The following is a 22,021-nucleotide window of genomic DNA, read 5'->3' on the forward strand; positions in this document are numbered from 1 at the left end:
TGGAAATGTTAAGAGAGAGACAGCATGTTTCTCCAAACATTTCCATGGCATGTGTCAAGTGGAGGGTGATGTAGACTAAGAGATCAGTCATGGATCTAGATTGGCAGAATTGATACTGGTGGTCGCTGATTAACTGTTGAGCATCTAGGTGGTGAAGAAGTTGACTATTGATAAGTTCCTCTATTATTTAGGAGAGGACTGATGGCAATTGGTCAATAGTTGGATGTTAACTTTTATCTCCCTTTTTTTGGAATGGGTTGGATATATATGCTTGCTTCTACCTGATAGGTGCAAGCTGAGTATAAAAGACTGAAGAGACAATAGAGCACATGTGTTAGTGATGGAGCACAATGTTTGAGTACAATAGGAGAGAGAGAGAGATGCTATCAGGACCAGACGACTTTTACTGTTGAGGTTGTCTAATATTCTTCTATTCTTCTTGTCTTTTTGCTGAAAGATCACAGGAGGCACACGGTGCTCAGCTGTAGGTATGGAAGGAGGTCATTTGCCTTTGTTATCATCAACAGAGGAAAACAGTGATGCCATGAAGCATTAGCTTTATCTCTGTGTGCTGTAACAGTGGTGCCATCTGGATGTGTATGTGAGAGAGAGAGAGGCTGAAGCACAGGTGAGCAGAAGTTGCACCTGATATCTTTTGCAAGGGACAAGAAGGCACAGTTTGCATTTGGACAAGAGGTGGATTTTATGCTGTTGGTTTTTATGAAGTTGGATTCAGATTTGCTCATAGTTGTTTTACATTTACTGCATGCTTCTGCATAGGCTGAGTATGAAACTGGGGTTCTTGATGTAAGCCACATGCAGTAAGCTGATTTTTTTTATGTTGCTCCCATCCACAAAAGGTTATTTGCAAACTTATAGTACATTTTGTACCATAGGTGGAATAAGGATTTTTTTTTCTGTTTTTTCGATTTTATATAAATTTTGTCATCATCAAATTCCTGCCATGTACCCTCAAGGGGTGTACAGGATATGACAGTACTACATGAAAACATTACATCATTACTAACTTCCTATCTACAATTCTCCTCCAAATCAGTCTGTTACTTGTCAAGACTCCAACATTATCAGATCTTATATTTCTATCGTCTAATGCACTTTGTACCGTATCAATCCACCTATATCTTGGTCTTCCTCTGGGTCGTTTTCCTGCTAACCTGGCAGAGAACACTTGTTTTGCTAATCTTTCCTCTCCCATTCTATTTAAGTGACCATACCACCTGAGATTAGCTCTGCTAACGCATTCCTGGATGCTGATAATGTCAAGTTCTTTCCTAATATCCTCATTTTTAATATGATATTGCCATTGATGCCATCTGTTCACGCCTCTAATCTTTCTCAGGACTCTCATATCTGCAGTCTCTAGTCTTTGGTCAAGTGTTTTACTTCTGACCCAGCTCTCAGATCCATAAGTTAAAACTGGTTTGAACACTGTCTTGTATACAGCAAATTTAGTGTTCCCACTAATTTCTCTCTTATTCCATATGAATTTATTCAATTGACTTCCCACCATACCAGCTTTGCTGATTCTGTTGTCTATTTCTATATTTAATTTACCATCTTCAGTAAAAATCGTGCCGAAGTAGCTGAAATGTTTTACTTGTTCCACAGGTTCTCCATTCACAACACAGTTGACATTTTCAATGATTCTGCCTATTTTTATTGTCTTTGTCTTTTTATTGCTGACCTTCATACCACATCTATTACAACAGCTATTCAATTTAGTCAGAGAATCTTGCAGACTTGTAGTGGATTTATTTAGAAGTATAACATCATCCGCATAAAGCAAAGAGCTGACATTAACATCTCCAATTTTTACATCAGGTTTAATACCACTTTCCTTCATAATGTGATCCATATAGATAATGAATAACAGAGGGGATAATGTACATCCTTGCCTCAAACCAGATTTAACATTAAACCATCTTCCTGTACTTCCTTCAATTCTAACTGTTGACTTACAACTCAAATAAAGACGAAGTATTGCTTGATATAATCCCCATCGACACCATATAACTGCAGCGTATTGAATAGCTTCTCTCTTGGCACCTTGTCATATGCCTTTTCCAAATTGACAAAACTTAAATACAGATCTTTGTTATATTCCCATGCTTTCTCGACTATTTGTCGTAAAGTGAAGATCTGATCCTGACAGCCTCTATTTGGCCTGAATCCAGCTTCTTCACCAAGCTTTTCTTCCACAATTCTTCTCAACCGTTTCTCAAGTATACTTGCATAGATCTTGCCAGGAACACTCAGTAGGGAAATACCTCTGTAATTCTCACATTCAGTTTTATTTCCCTTTTTATATATGGGTACTATGAGAGCTCTACTCCAATCATCGGGAATTCGTCCCTCTGTCCAGGCTTTCTGAACTATGCAGTGCAGCCACTGTAAGACTTTTAAACCACCATACTTCAGCATTTCTGGTCGAATATCATCTACTCCTGCTGCCTTTCCACATTTCCACAAGCCTTTGATGGCTTTTTCTACTTCAAGTATGGATATGTATTCCTGACTGCATGCCTGGTCAGTGTTTTTTATCACTATGCTGTCATCACTGCTTGTTTCATTTAGCAGTTTTTCAAAGTAATTACTCCATATTTGAAGGATATGTTTTTCTCCTGTTTTCATGTCACCTTTATCATCTCTAACTCCTTTTACAGCACTCTTTCCTCCATTCCTAAGCTTCTTCAACAACCTCCAGAATATTTTGCCACCTTCTTGATATTTATTTTCTATATTCTTGCCAAAGTCCTCCCATGACTTTTGCTTAGCTAGTTTTACACACTGTTTAGCTTTCTTACATTTGTCTCTGTATTCTGTAAGAGTAAAAGTTGACTTATTTGCCAGGAACTTTTGATATGCTTTCTTCTTTTCCTTCACTGCCTCTTTAACGTCCTGTGTCCACCAGGGAGTTCTGATTTTTCTATCCTTGCACACAACCTCACCACATGCCTCTCTGGCAGAATCAATCAATGTTTTCTTCAGAGTTTGCCACTGAATCTCCAAGGTTTGATTCCTGTTCTCAAACTCTTTCATTTTCTTTTCAATAATCTTTCTGTATTTTAGTCTACAGTTCACATCTGAGAGCTGCTCAACTTTTATTCGCTTTAAAACTTTCTTACATGTTATTCTTTTCAATATGAAATTCAATTTTATCCTGCTCAAGACTAAATAGTGATCACTTCCAATTTCAAATCCTCTGTACACTCTGGTGTCCTGCACAAGGGAGAAAACATCACTATCAACAATAACATAGTCAATGAGACTTTTCTTATTCTTAGCCTCTTCTCTCCATGTGAATTTGTGCACATTTTTATGTTGGAACATGGTGTTAGTAATAACCAGTCCATATCCTGAGCAGAAATCCAACAGATATTTGCCATTATTATTAGCTCTGCTCTTTTCTCCAAATTTTCCCAAAATATTTTTGTATGTCTCACAATCATTTCCTACTCTGCTATTTAGATCCCCAACAAGGACCAACTTTTCCTTTTTCATTGTGTCAGTTGCTTTTTCTAAAGCATCAAAAAATTCCTCCACTTCTATCTTAGTAGAACCTTCTGTGGGACCATAGGCACAAATAAGTCTCATTGTCCAGTTCCCCATTCTCATATTTGCCCACATTATTCTACTTGAGACTGACTGCCATTCAAGAAGATTAGCCTCGTATTTTGTGTTGAATACTATGGCCACTCCTTCTTTTCCTTGATTGTCATTGCCTGAATATAACATTTTGTATTTATTGCTCAGAAAGATCTCACCAGTTTTGGTCTTTATTGTTTCAGTCACCCCTATTATGTCGATCTGGTACTTATCTAATTCCTCAGCTAGCTCCATTTCTTTGCCATTCAGGCTTCTTACGTTGATAGTACCGATCTTTAACTCTGGTGATGTTGAGTTGGGGTTTGTTTTCAGATTTGTTCCAGTAGCTGACTTTTCGCTGTTCGCCCTATTTCCCTGGCAAAAACAACGGGGGCCTTGTTTAACCGGGCGACGCCCCAGCCGGCATGAAATTTTGTCATGTTGTACCATCATTTTTTATTTTGGTTTAACCAATAATAATACAATTTGATCGACTAAATCCCAAATTGCCAGCCCATCCTCGTTCGTTCAGTATCAAAATAGATACCCAACAGGGTGCACCACGAGAAGGTGAGGATTGGACATTAGGTCAGAAGCCCTGGTCGGTTCTTCACATTCCTTTAAAGGCTATGTGGAGGTCTCATCTCAGTTATACAGCTTTGACCCTTAAGCACTCCTTACAAATTTTGTTGTATTTTTAATTTATTTTTACATAATCCAGAAACTTTGTTCTAGAGACCAAATATGGACCTTCAAGCCACTTTAGGCCTCCAATAAGTGGGGCAGTGGCCTCACACTGGGTGATGAAATTCATCTCCAACCTAAAGACAATCACAAACATCCATGCCCACAGAAGGAATTGGAACCCACAGCCTCTTAGTTAAAGAGCAGGTAAGCTAATCAGTCAGCCAACCAGGCCTAACTCTGTTGAACTAGGGCTTGGAAAAGAAAGAGAAAAAAGGGAACTGAAATTTTGGGTGGAATGAGAGATGAAGACCTTCTTGCAGTATGGATGATTTCTGTGACTCATTCAGTGTAGGTGTCTGGGTCAAATCAGTGGAAGTCATGCACAGAAAGGAAGAGTAGTAGTTCTGAAGGTCATCCTACTTGGTATTTTTCTAGTGCCAAAGGACATAAGGTTGAGTGTGGTTAGAGAGGCAGCCCTCTGTGAAATTTGAAACTTGCACAAGATTGTGGTCTGAGTTGCTGAGAGGAGAGGTGACATCTACAATGCACCTGGAAGGAAAACTAGTTAAAAAAAAAAATCAAGAGTATTGGAAAAGTGGAGGAGATTACTGGGACAGGCAGGTAAGTGTACAAATTATGTTGGATCATAGCTAATAGTAAAAACTTCATCACGTCCAGCTTGATCAGTAATGTGGGAGAAGCGGAGACAGTTGGAGTTGTGGGCATTCAGGTACGTAGGAAGATGACTTTACTTTTGGACAGCTGAATTGAAGATGGCAGAGCTTCATGGAGTTTGGAGACTGGTAAATGCAGCAGATAATATTACTAACCAGGACAAGAAAACCTTAAGCCAGAGGAGGTCAAAAGTAGGGTATTCTAAATTTGGCATTCTCTGGCAGGCAATGTCAGAATGCACAAGAAATACATGTGCAACCTTTGAGGCAAAATGATAGGATACTGTGATAGTTTTAAATAAGTTTACATCATCACTAGCTTCCCATCAACAAAAGCCTTCATGAAGAGCATAATTTCGGTGCTGAAGGTGAACTGTAGAAGGCAGGATGAGCTGTATTTAGTATCTTGATAAAATATTTTTGAAAGCTATTATTTCATGACTATTCAATTTATTTATTTATATTTTTATAACAATCACATCCATAGAAACCTACAGCACATCAGTACTATGGATAAGCCAAAGGGTTAGAAAATGTGAACACACTGTTTCAGACTACACAAAGTACCTTTTTTTCCCAAACCATTTCAAGCATCTAATAAGCAGTGCAGTGGTCTTGCATCAAGAAATAAAAATCATCTAGCTCATAAACAGCATTCGTGTCACAGTGGAATATGTTATCAGGAACTTCTAAATCGGAGAGGAGCGATAGTATCCACTCAGCCAACCTAGCTGGCTGGCAAAAAAACTGAAGATTTCTAATTTATATATTATCATATCTCTTTTCATATTATATTTATTACTTGTCAGTCCCTTGGTTGGCTGAGTGGATCAAGACTTTGTTTAGATGCTTTTCATTATCTAGCATAACACCACCATGAACTTAAAGAAGTATAAAAGCCATGTTGGGTTGGAAAGGTAATTAGTTTAACAAATTCACTGGCCTACCCAATGGTACATAATTTCCTGATATTTTGATCAGATACTATCACAGTATCCAAGATAGGATACTGTGACAATTTTAAATAAGTTTATATCATCACTATTAAAATTATTAAAACACTTAAGGAATAGAACAACGTAGTTAAGGATATAAATTAAATTAAACTTTAATAAATATTTTCCGATATTTCGGCATCGTCACATTGCCATTTTCTAAAGGAACTTACAAAAAAGTTACGTGCATGTAGGCACTACAACACAGAAACTGGGAATGAAGAGATGAAGCTATTGTTCTCCTAACAGTCCTGATGGTGCCCTCTAGCGGGCTAAGTAGGTGTTCTTGGCCGTTGGGCTGAAGGTCTGCAGATGTAGGCCTCTCAAATTTGGGGCAGTCGCATACGACCAAATTTGTTGAGGTTTGGAGAATTTCTTAGGGCTGAGGCTGATTCCATAAAGAGTCTTTCAAATTTGTATTTGCTACGATGTATCACTGTAGCTTTCTTCCACCGCATTCTGTGGCGTGTATCCAGAGCATGGTCCGCAAGCCCAGAATGACTGTATTTGTGAAATACGGTCATTCTGAAATGTGTATCGAAAAATATTTATTAAAGTTTAACAAATACAGTCATTCTGGGCTTGTGGACCATGCTCTGGATACACGCCACAGAATACGGTGGAAGAAAGCTACAGTGATACACTGTAGCAAATACAAATTTGAAAGACTCTTTATGGAATCAGCCTCAGCCCTAAGAAATTCTCCAAACCTCAACAAATTTGGATGTATGCGACTGCCCCAAATTTGGGAGGCCTACATCTGCAGACCTTCAGCCCAATGGCCAAGAACACCTACTTAGCCCACTAGAGGGCACCATCAGGACTGTTAGGAGAACAATAGCTTCATCTCTTCATTCCCAGTTTCTGTGTTGTAGTGCCTACGTGCACGTAACTTTTTTGTAAGTTCCTTTAGAAAATGGCAATATGACGTTGCCGAAATATCAGAAAATATTTATTAAAGTTTAATTTAATTTATATCCTTAACTACGTTGTTCTATTCCTTAAGTGTTTTAATAATGCATAACCAACGTATAAGCCTGTCTACGAGAATCATATATCATCACTAGCTTCCCATCAACAATTTTCTTCTAAATTAATCTGTTAATTATAGGTCTCCAATATTTTCAGATCTTACATTTTGGTCTTCTAAGTACAACTAACTGAACACTCATCCACCTAGATCTTGGTCTTCTTCCTGTTATCCTGGCATCAAATATCTGTTCTGCTAACCTTTCCCTCTACCACTCTGTTTAAGTAACAATATCACCTTAGATTCATTTTGCTCAAATGATGTCTTCCTAACATCTTCATTTCAAATATGATTTTGCTACTGATGTGTAATCTGTTTAGTTCCCTAATTATCCACAGAACTCGCATATCTGTGGTCTCTTGCTTTCAACTATTTTATTATACTGTTTTAAAACTGTTCAAATGTCTGTCTTTAACTCTTATTTCCAATCCAACTTTCAGATTCTCAGCTTAAAATTGGCTTAAACATTATCTTGTGTGTGTGTGTGTGTGTGTGTGTGTGTGTGTGTGTGTGTGTACACACACTACTAGTTTAGTGTTTTTGCTAATTTTTCTCATATTCGATATAAATGTATTCAACTGGCTCTCCATTATAACTAGTTTAACTTATTCCATTATCTATATGCAATTTGACATCTTCATTAAAAATAGTTGATGTTTTACTTTGTTCCTGTCTATTTTATACCTTGTCTTTTTATTACTAATTTCCATACAAAATTTGTTAGTAGTTATTCAATTTAGTTTGTCCTCAAGATTTCAATTTTAACTGCTGATGGCAAATAGACTGCAAACTTCTACTGTAAATGGGTCTCTAACATTTAGTTCTTGTTCCAAATTTAGAGAATATCACTATTAACAATAACATATTTAAAGAGAGACTCACTGCTCTGTGTGTCATTATCTATAATCGCTATATCATTGCAGCACCTTATCACATGCTTTCAAAAATCTAGATCTTCATTATATTCCTATTTTTTCTCAACTACAGTCAACTCTCATTACAGCGAACTTGCAGGTAAAAGGAATAATTATAATGGAAGTTTAGTGCTACAATGAATTTTTTTTCCTTTAGCAATGTATGAGAATTCAGTAATTTGTTACTGAGTGGGTTTGTTATAACTTTGTTTGCTATTCGAGTCAAGTATATTTGTTTTAAACTAAAAATCTGGTCCTCAAGGCTTATTCTTCCACAATTTTTCTTAGCTTATTCTTAAGTATTTGTGCATTAATCTTACCTGGAACATTCAACAGGGAAATTACATTTCATAGGTTGCCTTCCATACTTTAGGATTCTGATAGCTTTCTTTCTACCCAATATGAATGCTGATTGCATTTTTCTTTAATATTTTTTGCCACTGTTCTGTCACTGCTTCTCTCATTTAACAATTTTTCAAAATACAATAGTTACACCAGTCATCCGAAATATCCTTATCTTTAGTACTCATTCCTCCATTTTTAAGCTTTTTTAAAATCTTCAATAGCCTCTGAAATGTTTTGCCACCTTGTGACAATGTTTCGTCTATATTTTACCAGTCCTCTCATGATGTTTGTTTAGATATTTATTATTAAGATATATATTATTATTATTATTATTAAGAGAAACCTCCAGGAGTCAGGGATTAACCAAGGGAAGCCAGATATCACCCACACTAGCTATCGTGCCTTTTTTTGAATTATTCACACTACTTGCACTCACAATCTCCAAAGGCAACCCAATCCAATCACACACCACTATCTTCTTGACTGCATTGATTCTCAACTTCTATGGATAACCTCTCTTCCTCTCCCCACCCTCTATAGAATTAAAAACTCCATCTTCTGGTGTCCTATATGATCCTTTTAGAAGCTTGCAAGTCTTCTTAATCATATAACCCCTCTTTCTCCTGTTTGCTGGTGTCTGCAGTTCAAAAATTCTCAATCTGTCTTCATAATATGTATTCAACAATCCCAATATCATATATAACACACTCCTTTGCCCCCCCCCCCAACCTGTTCAGCAGCTCTTCAAAACACGTCCGTGTTTTGAAGAGCTCCTGATTCAGATAAGTTTTACTAGGAATAATTAAGTATATATGCGTAATTGTTTAAGTAAGAGCGGCTGTAAACGTTGTACGCTACCGATATTATTAGTGTGGGGTTTTTTTTCTTGCTTAAACTAAATACGAAAACATTAATATTAGACCTAGTAACCTGCAGAGAGAAAAAAAAAAAAATGGCGGCGGCATTGTCATTCCATGATTTTAATTTGGATTTCAGTCGGTTCGTTAAGTGTGAGGTCTGTTATATGTATTCCTTCGATTACATAAATGATTTGTGGATGTTTAGTGCGGATGGAAGAAGGGTGTGTGTGAAATGTGACCTGAACGAGGAATTGATGAATGGGAATATGAAGTTGATGACAGAAAGTGCTAGTACCAATTGTGTCGCGAGTGCACATTTGAAAGAGAAGGATGGTGAGAAAGACAGGAGAAAAAATGTTAAAAAATCAGGAAAAAAGAAAAAGAGCGATTTGAAAACCGTAACGGATGTTAAAAGGGATGAAAGTGAGGCAGAAAGAAACGAAATTGAGAGAACGAATGAAAGTAAAAATGGTGTGATGCAGAAATCGCAAGTAAAAAAAAATCGAAAGAATGAATGATAGCGAAAAAAGAATGACTGATGGCGAAAGTTGGACGCATGTTGGAACCAAAGTACTGAACCAAAGAAAGATGAATGACAGTAAAAGTGAGAAGAATGATAGCGAAAGTTGGACGCATGTTAGTAAGAAAGTACGGAAACAAAGAAAGATATGTGAAAGTGAGAAGAATGATAGTGAAAGTTGGACGTATGTTGGACCGAAAGTACGGAAACAAAGAAGGATGAATGAGAGGGAAAGTGAGAAGAGGGGGTCGAGAGTTAGAAAGTTAGAAAGATTTAATGATAGAGTGAATGTGTCGCGAGGTTCAGAAGGTGAATTGGATTGGATGAAGCAAGAAATGAAATGGATGCGGAATGAAATTAAGAGAATTCAGGTCAAAACTATTAAAATAAATCATGATGGCATGAAAGAGTTAATAAAAAATGAGCGAGTGGCGTTGTATGGCGACTCCATTATTAAAGGTGTGCTAGAGGATAAAATGCACAAGGTATGTTTTCCAGGCGGTAAAATGAGTAGAGTGATTGAGGCATTGAATATGAGGCGGGAACGAGTAAAAGAGTTAATTGTATTAATTGGTACAAATGATTTGAGAGAGAACAAAGAGCATGTCAAAATGAATGTCAGGAGACTGCTTGGAAAGATAAAGGAGAATAGTGTGACAGGAAGGGTGGTCAGTGTGTTGCCTAGGTATGATTGTGGTGAAATGAGGCGGAGAGCAAGGATTATGAATGATATTCTGGCTGAAATGTGTGAGGAGATGGGAGTACAGTTTGTTAATGTGTGGAATGAGTTTGAGGGACGAAGTGAGCTGTATGGGAGCGATGGACTGCATTTGAGTGGTTATGGTATGAGTCGCTTGGAGAGACTGCTGCTGGAAGGTAGAGAAGTGAATAGAGAGAATGAATCAGATCGAGAGGGGAGTGATGTGGAAGAGCAGGAGAGTAAGACAGGAGAGATCGAAGGAGTGGAAATGAATGGGGAAGTGAGTGGTATGAGTATAGAAAATGAGAGAATGGGTGTGCAAGAGGAGCAGGGAAACGGGGAGGCTCAGGGTGGATAGGGATACACAGCGTGAGAAAGGTGGATGCTCCAAGAGGAGGTGAGAGCATGTGTAGGCAGGAAAGTAATGGGATGATCAGGGATTAAAAGGAAACAGATGGAATTGCAAAGGGTTCTAAAATGAAGAAGCAGAAAGGGAAATGGCCCCAGTCCAGCATGGAGAGATCACATCGAGTGAGTGGTATCAGTGGAACTAGCTGTAGATCCAGAAATGAGTTGTTGTGTTTGTATACCAATGCTAGAAGTATAAGAAACAAGGCGGATGAAATGGTTGCACTAATTGCGTCTGTGCACCCAGAGATTGTCGGAATAAGTGAGACATGGTTAGATGAGGATGACATCCTGACAGGAATAGAGATGGAAAGGTATGATGTGTTTCGTGAGGATAGAAGGGGTAAAAAGGGAGGGGGAGTGCTATTGATGATAGAGAAAGAGTTATGTCCATACAAGGTAGAGATGCAAGAGGGAAATGGGGCCAGTGGTTTTGAGGCAGTATGGTGTGAGATAGAGGTGAATAGAATCAAATACTTGGTGGGATGTTGTTATAGACCTGGTAATGTGGATGGTGGTGATAGTGAAATGTATAGTCAAATAAGCCAAGCAAATAAGAAAAGGGTGATCATTATGGGTGATTTTAATTATGGCAATATAGACTGGAATGAAGAGATAACAACTGGAAGTAAAGAAAATGAGTTTCTTGAGTTTTTGAGGGATAACTACCTCAACAGTATGTAACAGAGGGCACACGAGGATTAAGGGTCTTGGATTTGGTCATCTCATCAGAGGATGTAATTATCAATGAGGTATCAAATCATCCACCAATTGGTGAAAGTGACCATGAGGTGATTACTTGGGTGGTTGCCAGCAGTGCAAGGACCCCTGTGAAAAAAGGGTATATGTGGAACTACAAGGGGGGTGATTATAAAGAGCTCAGGAGACAGCTTGCAGGTGTAGCATGGAATGAGGAGTTAGCTGGAAAAGAGATCAATGCAGCTTGGGGGATTTTCAAAAAATATTTAGTGGATGCAATGTCTAAATGTATACCACGGGTGAGAAGGTTAAATAAGGTAGGTGTGAGATGGATGAATAAAGAGATTAAGCATGCAATACAGAGAAAAAGGGCATTGTGGAGGCAGCATAAGAGAAGTGGAAGTAACCAATTTCATGAGGTCTACAAAGACCAGGCAAGGAGAGTGACTTGGTTGGTGAGAGTAGCTAAAGAGAGGTATGAACAGCAGTTAGCTAATGAAGCTAAAAAGAATCCTAGGGAGTTCTTTCGATATGTAGCCAGCAAAAGAAAGAATGATTATGGAAGGATGACATTGATTGGAGGAAATGGTATAAAGACAGCTGTTGCAGAATGTGTGGTGGAGATACTTAATGAGCAGTTCATAAAGATCTTTCAATCTTGTGAATGTGACTTCATGGAGAGATTAAGAGCAGTTGATGATGGGGAGGAGAGACTGACTGTAAGTGAGAAGAGGTGTTTGGGGAGTTGAGTAAACTAGATGTAAATAAGGCTGTGGGACTTGATAATATATCACCGCATATTCTGAAGGAATGTGCCAGAGAGTTGACACCTGCCTTGACATATTTTTTTAATACGAGTCTTGCACTTGGTCAAGTCCCTAAAGAGTGGAAGGAGGGCAAGATTGTGCCACTTCATAAAGGAGGTGGTCGAACTCAAGCATCAAACTACAGGCCTATCTGTGTGTCAGGTGTTGTGGTTAAGTTGTTGGAGAAGCTTGTGAGAACTAGGATCCAGAGTTGGGTTGACAACAATGGTATAATCTTTGATGGACAGCATGGATTTGCTAAAGGGAGGTCGTGTTTTAGTAATCTACTTACTTATTACAATAAAGTGACTGCTTCCTTGGACAGAGGAGAAGGATACACAGTAATATACTTGGATTTTGCAAAAGCTTTTGATAGAGTACCTCATGATAAGTTGACATTGACTGTCAACTTATCATGACTAGAGCAGATGGGGTTGGATATTCGATTAGTGCATTGGATTGGAGACTGGCTATCTGATAGGTATCAACAAGTTGTGTATGGAGGTGCAATATCCAGGAAAAGGAAAGTCACTAGTGGAGTACCTCAGGGATCTGTTTTAGGGCCATTACTATTTAACTTGTATATTAATGATATTGGCGAAGATTTGGATGGAGATATTCAGTTGTTTGCAGATGATGCAAAGTTGGGACGAACCATAAAGAGTAGTGAAGATGTTGTGGCCTTGCAAGAAGACTTGAATAAATTGAGTGATTGGGCAAGCAAATGGGGATGTGAGTTCAATGTTGCAAAATGTAAGGTTTTAAAATTTGGAAAACAAAGATGGGATGCAGAATTTATGCTTGGTGAGAATATATTGTTGGAAGTAGAGGAAATAAGAGATCTGGGAGTGATAGTGGATAAGGATCTAAAATTTAGGGGACACATCGCCAAAATTGTGAAGACAACACAAAGACTTCTGGGAATGATGAGGAGGACACTGATGTGTAGAAGTAGGGAGATTCTTGTTCCATTGTGTAAGGCTTTGATTAGGTCACACATGGACTATTGTGCCCAGATTTGGTCACCTGGTTTTCAGAAGGATGAAGAGATGTTGGAAAGGGTCCAAAGGCGACTGACTAAGGTAGTTTCTGACCTCTGGAATGTCGAGTATGAGGAAAGATTGAAAAGATGTAATTTGCAGAGTCTAGTGGAGAGAAGGAAGAGGGGAGATATGATAGAGACCTACAAGTTGGTAAGGGGTTGTTATAGGATCAATGGTCGAGAAGTTCTACAGAGAATAGTGGGAGATCAGGGGAGAACCAGAGGTCATCCCTGGAAACTGTATAAAGAGGGTGTGAGTAGGGGAGTGAGAGGCAGGTTTTTTTCGTGCAGAGTTGTGAATGATTGGAATGCCTTGCCTGAGAGTGTGGTGTCTGCAAGGAGTTTGAATGTGTTTAAGACCCGATATGATGAGATGCGTGTGAGATAAAAGGACCTCCTAGATGAGTTTTTGACTCCATGAGGTCTTGTTTAATAATAATAATTATCACAGATATCATGGCTTCCTTATCCTTACATGTTCGTTTCAGCATTGCAATTATCCTCTGAGTTGTATTTGCAATCTTTGCTATATGGCTCTTGAACTCCAGCTTCCTATCTACTTTTCCTATATATTTTGCTATCCTTTTTCCTATCTACTTTGCATCACAAGATCCTTAGCCTGATCAGTCTCTTCTAGCTTAATCCCACCAATATAAGATGATACTAGAAGAAACTGATCAGGATAATGATTGCAAAGGATCTCGTTACACCAAAGTGCATAGCCTTACATTTACTAACATTGGATTGACAGCATATTCAAATCACTCTGCAAGGCCTATCTTTGCATCACTAGCAAGCAAACAGCTGTATGTCAACTATCAAATTCTTCTCAATGTCATTAATCTAAAAATTGAATAACTGTAAAATCTCTCACGATAAATTAATTAATTTTTCGAGTTTGATTTTACAGAAGTTTCCAAACAAATATAAAATAGAATTTATGTTGTAATAAAATAAATGTAATAATTTTGCCGTAAAAATGCATAATTTAATTCCCATTGATGTATGTAAAATGGAAAAGAGGGTATTAATCCAGATTAGAATGATGACTAAGCAAAATCAAAAGCTTGCAAGGTCTTGTGAACATGAAAATATACATGATATAAAAAATGATATAAAAGAGGACTGAGATGAACCAGCAACATTCTCGATTTTTAGGTGCTAAGTTCTTTCCTTCCTGGAGGACGGAGTTCGAGGTATGTGTGGAGGTTAGGCCGTTTTTCAATGGAGCTCCTGTTTGAATGTATGGATGTGCTAGGAGAGTGCTACTACCCGCGGTCATAGCGGAGACTTCGGCAGCTCCTTTCCAGTTACCAATGGGAGATCACAGTGGCAGTACCGATGGAAGAATAACTCTGACTTTGTCAGGAAATTTCCAGCGTGAGAACCCGCATTGTCCAAGCAACGATCGTAAGGAAGCACAATTTGTTATGTTTATGAATAATACAATTGGAATTAATATGTATAACGAAGGTGCTTACAGGTATTTGTTAGTGAAATGTTAAATATTGAGTTATGGTTACAGAAGGGTAAATTGATTGTAAAGTTCTATATATAATAGAAGGAATTAAGTTAAGATGTAACTTAGGAAATAACTACATGCTTATTATAGATAGGATAGCATTGTGATGGGAATAAGTAATTGTTATGTGCAAAGTTCTAAATTGTATGTTGTAGTTACTGTGTACTTAAGTAGGCTGAGAGAAAGAGACTTCCTCTCCCCTTAACATGTGTGTATTCTACTTTCTTACTAGCTTAAAATAAAATGTTTTGTTTGTTTAGCTACCTTGCCTGATCTATTGCCAATGCACTATCTCTAAAATACTAGCGAACCTGCATGCACTATAGATTGAGAATTGCCACGACTTGCCATAGGAAAATATGTGTATTAACTAAGATCTTGCCTGTGTTTCTTATCTTAATCCTCCAACTAGATTAGTTCATTTAGAATGGCATAGTCATTAAAAAAATAAATTTTTCTGACTGATTAGTGTGAGAATAGGCTGATGACTTAAAGTCTGTTTAATAGCAGTGGGAACAGGAATAAGATTTAGTAGGATTAACAGTGAGATATATGTTAAGCAGATTAAAGTTATTTTAAGAATAAAGCAACATAGAGTTAGTTAAGATATAAGGTGCTGGGAGCTTAGCACGAATAAGGTTAACAATACAAAATTAATAACCGAAAAAACTCACGTACAAAGATTATTTAATAGTGTAATTTTCACCTGTGTGTCACAGGCATCTTCAGTACATTAAGCTCAAATTAAACAATAACTGACAATTCCAAAAAGCGCCACCTAAGTAGCTGGTGTAAGATAACTAAAAAGGTCAATAACTTTCCTAAAAATAAAAAAAATAAAACAAATAAAATAAAAATAAATAAAAATAAAATAAATAAAATAAAATTAAAAAAAATCAATACAATAAAAAGTTAGGAAAGCTTAGCAGATTTGTAAAGTACTATCTCCCATAAAGGGGATAGACATAAGCCGCTGGATCTGTTTAAGTTAGGAGAATGAAGTAGAGTTTCACATGTTTCTTTATAAAGGCATTCCATGAGAAACTGACTTTTATGAAGAGCTCTTGTCTTTCTCCAATGAACTCTGTGTCTAGTGAAGATGGCATGTTCTGCAAGTCCAGGTCCAGACTTTTCAGTAATAATAAATTTAGTTTAATCCTTTAGCCAAGTGTGTGCAAACAAAGTTTGTGCCTGAAAGTATCTTCAGGACTGGGGTAAAGTGGTACAACACCGGGCAACTCCTTGCAAAGGTGGAGCAAGCTACCCTCCTGAGATACTGAGACAGGAGTGGAACACTCCTATCTCAGTATCTCATATAATGTAAAACACATCTCCTTGTGGATATGTATGATGTTATGCATTAAGGGAAGGGCCACTACCCAGACTAGTTTTGACCTTTATTGAGGTCTTTATTTTCGACTAGTTTTGACCTTTATTGAGGTCTTTATTTTCGACTAGTTTTGACCTTTATTGAGGTCTTTATTTTCGACTAGTTTCGACCTTTATTGTGGCACACCATTTGGCAGCTGCTATAGGAGGAGATGACCTTGCTAATGCTTCTGCCTTGGTATCTCCACTTGGGCCTGGCTCGCACTGAAGAGACCTCAATAAAGGTCGAAACTAGTCTGGGTAGTGGCCCTTCCCTTAATGCATAACATTATACATATCCGCAAGGAGATGTGTTTTACATTATGGGAGATACTGAGATAGGAGTGTTGGTAGCTTCCTCCACCTTTGCAAGGAGTTGCCCGGTGTTGTACCACTTTACTCCAGTCCTGAAGATGCTTTCAGATGCAAACTTTGTTTGCACACACTTGGATAAAGGATTAAACTAAATTTATTATAGTCTGACCAAGTGAAAAATAAACTTTCAACCAGACTTTTCAGAAGTATTCAATATAAGATTGGTGTTCTTCTAGCCGAATAGAGGCAGATCTTCCCGTTTGTCCAAAATAAGATAATCCACAAGAGCACGGAATCTGGTAGACACCTGGATGATTAAGATGTGGAAGCTTGTCCTCAGGAGAAGTGAGAAAGGTGGAGATTTTTCTAAACGGTCAAAAGGCAACAAAAATATTCAGTGGTTTTAAAACTTTTGCTACACATTCACTGATGCCTTGTATATAAGGGATAGTAATGCACATTATTTCTTCTGTGTTTGAAGAGGAAGACATATTAAAACTACTCAAAGTTCTTTTAATGAAGCAATTCTTATAACCATTAGATAGAAAGGAAGAAGTTATATATTGTAATTCTTTCTGTAAAAGATCGTCTGAAGAACAAAAGGAGTGGGCCCGATGAACCAGTATTTTAATAGTTCCTGCCTTTTGACTGGGATGGTGATGAGATTCTGCATGGATATAATGGCCTGTATGAGTCTTCTTTCTATAAACTGAGAAATGTAGGTTACCATCTGGTTGGTGAAGAATTAGAAGATCTAAAAAGGCTAACTGCTTATTTGATTCTACTTCTAGGGTAAACGTGATCCTAGGATGAAATGATTTAACTTAGTGAGAAATTGTTGAAGTTCATCCAAAGAGCCATTCCATACAGCAAAAATGTCATCGACATATCTGAACCAGTGAGCAGGTCTGGGAGAAATGTTGTCAAAGATACGTTGTTCAAAATGTTCCATAAAGAAATTGGAGATAGCAGGAGAAAGATTACTATTAGACAATGAGCTGTTTTACATTATGGCTGAAGCAGCTAAGCCTATGAGGCCTATGTTCTTCTAGGTTTTGTCTGTTTTTTAGGACGAAAAACACAAATTAGATGTACATGAAAGCTAACATATATTGGAAACAGGATGTGCAGTTAACATAAAAAAAAAAGGTCAACATAAATGCCTCATTTAATTCAGTGAATTATGCAGCAATTATGATGCACTACAAACATATCAAGGCTGGATTATAAAAGGACTCAGTTTTAAATCCTGTCTGCATTTATCATAACATGGTATGAAAGAAAATTTAAAGATGTCAGACAATCATTACTAGTTTCAGCAAAAAGGACTTTAAAATGTCAAGAATTTAGCCAACATAGATTTGACCCCCCCCCTCCCCAAACCTCCTTCAAACTATCTGGATACCCAGATGGGCAAGATATCTTTGACTTCCTTTAGTAAGCAGGCGTGTTAAAACTATAAACTATCCTGGCAACTCATCACAAACAGGGTCACAGTCTCGTTTCTATAAGGATAACAATGAAAAAATAACAAATGTCATTATAAATCTGGCCACTTTCTAGTTTTATACAACATTTGCTCTAAAGGTCACCTCCATCCTCACTAAGTTAACTATGAATGTCAATGGCAGCTCTCATATGGGTACTATGAGAGCTCTACTCCAATCATCGAAAATTCGTCCCTCTGTCCAGGCTTTCTGAACTATGCAGTGCAGCCACTGTAAGACTCTTATACCACCATACTTCAGCATTTCTGGTCGAATATCATCTACTCCTGCTGCCTTTCCACATTTCAAGCCTTTGATGGCTTTTTCTACTTCAAGTATGTATGTATTCCTGACTGCACGCCTAGTCAGTGTTTTTAGTCACTGTGCTGTCATCACTACTTGTTTCATTTAGCAGTTTTTCAAAGTAATTACTCCATACTTCAAGGATATCTTTTTCTTCCGTTTTCATGTACAGCACTCTTTCCTTCATTCCTAAGCTTCTTCAACAACCTCCAGAATATTTTGCCACCTTCTTGATATTTATTTTCTATGTTCTTGCCAAAGTCCTCCCATGACTTTTGTTTAGCTAGTTTTACACAGTGTTTAGCATTCTTGCATTTGTCTCTGTATTCTCTAAGAGCACAAGCTGACTTATTTGCCAGGAACTTTTGATATGCTTTCTTCTTTTCCTTCACTGCCTCATTAACTTCCTGTGTCACCATGGAGTTCTAATTTTTCTATCCTTGCAGCCAACTTCACCACATGCCTCTCTGGCTGAATCAATCGGGGCTTTTTCAAGGCTTGCCACTGAATCTCCAAGGTTTGATTCCTGTTCTCAAACTCTTTCATTTTTTCTTCAATAATCTTTGTGTATTTTAGTCTACAGTTCACATCTGAGAGCTGCTCAACTTTTAATCGCTTAATCGCTTTAAAACTTTCTTACATGTTATTCTTTTCAATATGAAATTCAATTTTATCCTGCTCAAGACTAGATAGTGATCACTTCCAATTTCAAATCCTCTGTACACTTTGGTGTCCTGCACCAGGGAGAAAACATCACTATCAACAATAACATAGTCAATGAGACTTTTCTTATTCCTTGCCTCTTCTCTCCATATGAATTTGTGCACATTTTTTATGTTGGAACATGGTGTTAGTAATAACCAGTCCATGTCCTGAGCAGAAATCCAACAGATATTTGCCATTATTATTAGCTTTGCTCTTTTCTCCAAATTTTCCCAAAATATTTTTATATGTCTGACAATCATTTCTTACTCTGCTATTTAGATCCCCAACTAGGACCAATTTTCCTTTTTCATTATGTCAGTTGCTTTTTCTAAAGCCTCAAAAAATTCCTCCACTTCTACCTTATTAGAACCTTCTGTGGGACCATAGGCACAAATAAGTCTCACTGTCCAGTTCCCCATTCTCATATTTGCCCACATTACTCTACTTCAGACTGCCTGCCATTCAAGAAGATTAGCCTCGTATTTTGTGTTGAATACTATGGCTACAACTTCTTTTCCTTGATTGTCATTACCTGAATATAACATTTTGTATTTATTGCTCAGAAAGATCCCACCAGTTTTTACCTTTTTTGTTTCAGTCACCCTTATTATGTCAATCTGGTACTTATCTAATTTCTCAGCTAGCTCCATTTCTTTGCCTTTCAGGCTTCTTATGTTGATAGTACCAATCTTTAACTCTGGTGATGTTGAGTTGGGGTTTGTTTTCAGATTTGTTCCAGTAGCTGACTTTTCGCTGTTCACCCTGGTTCCCTGGTGAAAACAACAGGGGCCTTGTTTAACCGGGCGACGCCCCAGCCGGCATGACATTTTGTCATGTTGTACCATCATTTTTTATTTTGGTTTAACCAATAAGAATACAATTTGGTCGGCTAAATCCCAAATTGGCAGCCCATCCTCGTTTGTTCAGTATCCAGGTAGATACCCAACAGGGTGCACCACGTGAAGGTGAAGATTGGACATTAGGTCAGAAGCCCTGGTCGGTTCTCTGCATTCCTTTAAAGGCTATGTGGAGGTCTCCTCTCAGTTATACAGCTTTGACCCTTAAGCACCCCTCCAAACAAAAGGCTAAAGATTCAAATTCCACTGTGACACTGATGTTTTTGAATTTCTTTAGGTAGGTGGTAGATGATTTTTGCTCTCCACAGCAGAACTACCAACCCAATTATTGGAGGTCTAAAGTAGTGTGGAGTGCATGTTTGGTCTCCAGATTATGGAATTTCAACAGCTGTTCACAAAACATACCAATGGATTCCTTCTTTCTTGGTAATCATTGACTATAAGCAGCACTGATATGTTTTGCAACTTCTCATGTGTATGGGTTGATATCTAAAAATCTACTTGAATTGATGACTAATCGAATAAATAATCAGTTATTGAATCTAAATATCACCACTGTGATTCTGACCTGAAAATTGAATGACCTCAAACTCCAGAATTACCTGAATTTTGATTTGCTTTGATATCCTTATCTTGTCCACATAGCAAAAACTGATGATTTGGCTGAACTAAACTGCTGGCGATAGGAACTGAAGCAACAGATGCCTTCACCCTTAGTGGTTTAGGATGTAAACTATGAGTTGATATTGTAATATCACCCTTATTGTTAGGAGCTAAATTTACAGATGATGTGGAAAGACTCCCTGATTTGATGTTCATGACACCTACAAATTAAATAAAAATTACGTAATATTAGCAAAGCATGATATTGTACAAACTTTGTGTGAAATTTGCCAAATAAAAAATAGTCATTAGTCATTACCAATTTCTGTACTAATCTAACATATAAATAAGAATATCTGCAATCTATGCCTTTATGTGTACATAGCTCCGAAAACTCAATACAACCAAACCTTGCACGGCCTCCTTTTGATTCTGGTGAAGGATCAGGACTACATTCAGATTTGAAATTTTTACTTCCCCAGAGGCAATTTATTTAAGATAAAGTTTACATTACTGGTATTGTTATTATCTGGGATCTCCATAGAGTCATTTCTTATACAGGAGGCACACTTTATACACCAGTCTCTCATCTGCCTCTCTCCAAAAAAATACCTCATTCCATGTCAACACTTTAACCACCCTTTCAAGCAATGCATCCAATGCACAAAACCTACTACTCACATTTATCCACCATCACCTTACAAACTCAGGACTAGATCTGAAAAGAATAGCCTCTAGTTTATATTTTCTCAAGGTCACTGCTCTGCTAAAGTGGATAACAATCATTCCTCCATTTTCCTTTAAGCCTTTAAAAACACAAGCAACTAATCAACATCCATACAGGCCACCTTCAAATGACTAAACATCAACAGGACCCTTCTTTCTCTTTAACTACTCATCCAAACATGATGCAAATAATATAGATTTTGCAATTTGATCAATGTGCGGGGCTGATAATGATAAAAGTTCCCCTGGAGTTTTGTGATTCCATGAAGATCCTGAATTGTAATACTAATTTTAATATCTATCAGACAACCACTTGCCAATAAAGTCCACTGGGCTGATAACTCTATAGATAGCAACATAAATCTTAACTATCATGTGGCAATGTGTCAAATGGTTTTATAAAATCTGGAAGAATTACAGTATATACTGAGAAAATTCTGAAATAATTCTAAAATACAGAATTATGGATTTCCCTCATCTACAATTCATGAAAAGCTTTATTAACATAGAATTTTCACTAAAGGTACAGAATGGCAATTAAATAATAACAGACAAAAAAGCACCACCTGAGTAGCTAATGTAAGGTAACTAAAAAAAAAAAGTTCAATAATTTCTTAACTTATTAATATACACATATATATAACTTTATTATTTTGTCCATATACATATAAAAAATAAAGTTAAGAAAGATTAGCAGATTTAAAAAAGTACTATATCCCACAAAGGGGGGATAGACATAGACCGTTAGATCTGTCTAAGTTAGGAAAATTAAATAACTTTCACATGTTTCTTTATAATATATCAGCCACTAACCACTCAGCCAACTGGCCTGGTTGGTCAAGTGGTTAG

General features: G+C 37.4%; 1 protein-coding gene across 1 annotated transcript in view; it reads right to left on the reverse strand.

The window, feature by feature from the left end:
• LOC150093981 (protein capicua homolog) overlaps positions 1 to 22,021 on the reverse strand; it is a 315,184-nt gene that overhangs the window by 98,937 nt on the left and 194,226 nt on the right. The window contains exon 13 of the mRNA XM_090412927.1: positions 20,446 to 20,667. Coding sequence (XP_090269053.1) covers positions 20,446 to 20,667 — 222 coding nt within the window. The remainder of the gene's footprint in view (positions 1 to 20,445; positions 20,668 to 22,021) is intronic.

The sequence above is a fragment of the Typopeltis vanoorti genome, chromosome 23 (genome assembly GCF_054136105.1).
Source record: "Typopeltis vanoorti isolate ZY-2024b chromosome 23, IOZ_Tvanoo_1.0, whole genome shotgun sequence".
Classification (NCBI taxonomy): domain Eukaryota; kingdom Metazoa; phylum Arthropoda; class Arachnida; order Uropygi; family Thelyphonidae; genus Typopeltis; species Typopeltis vanoorti.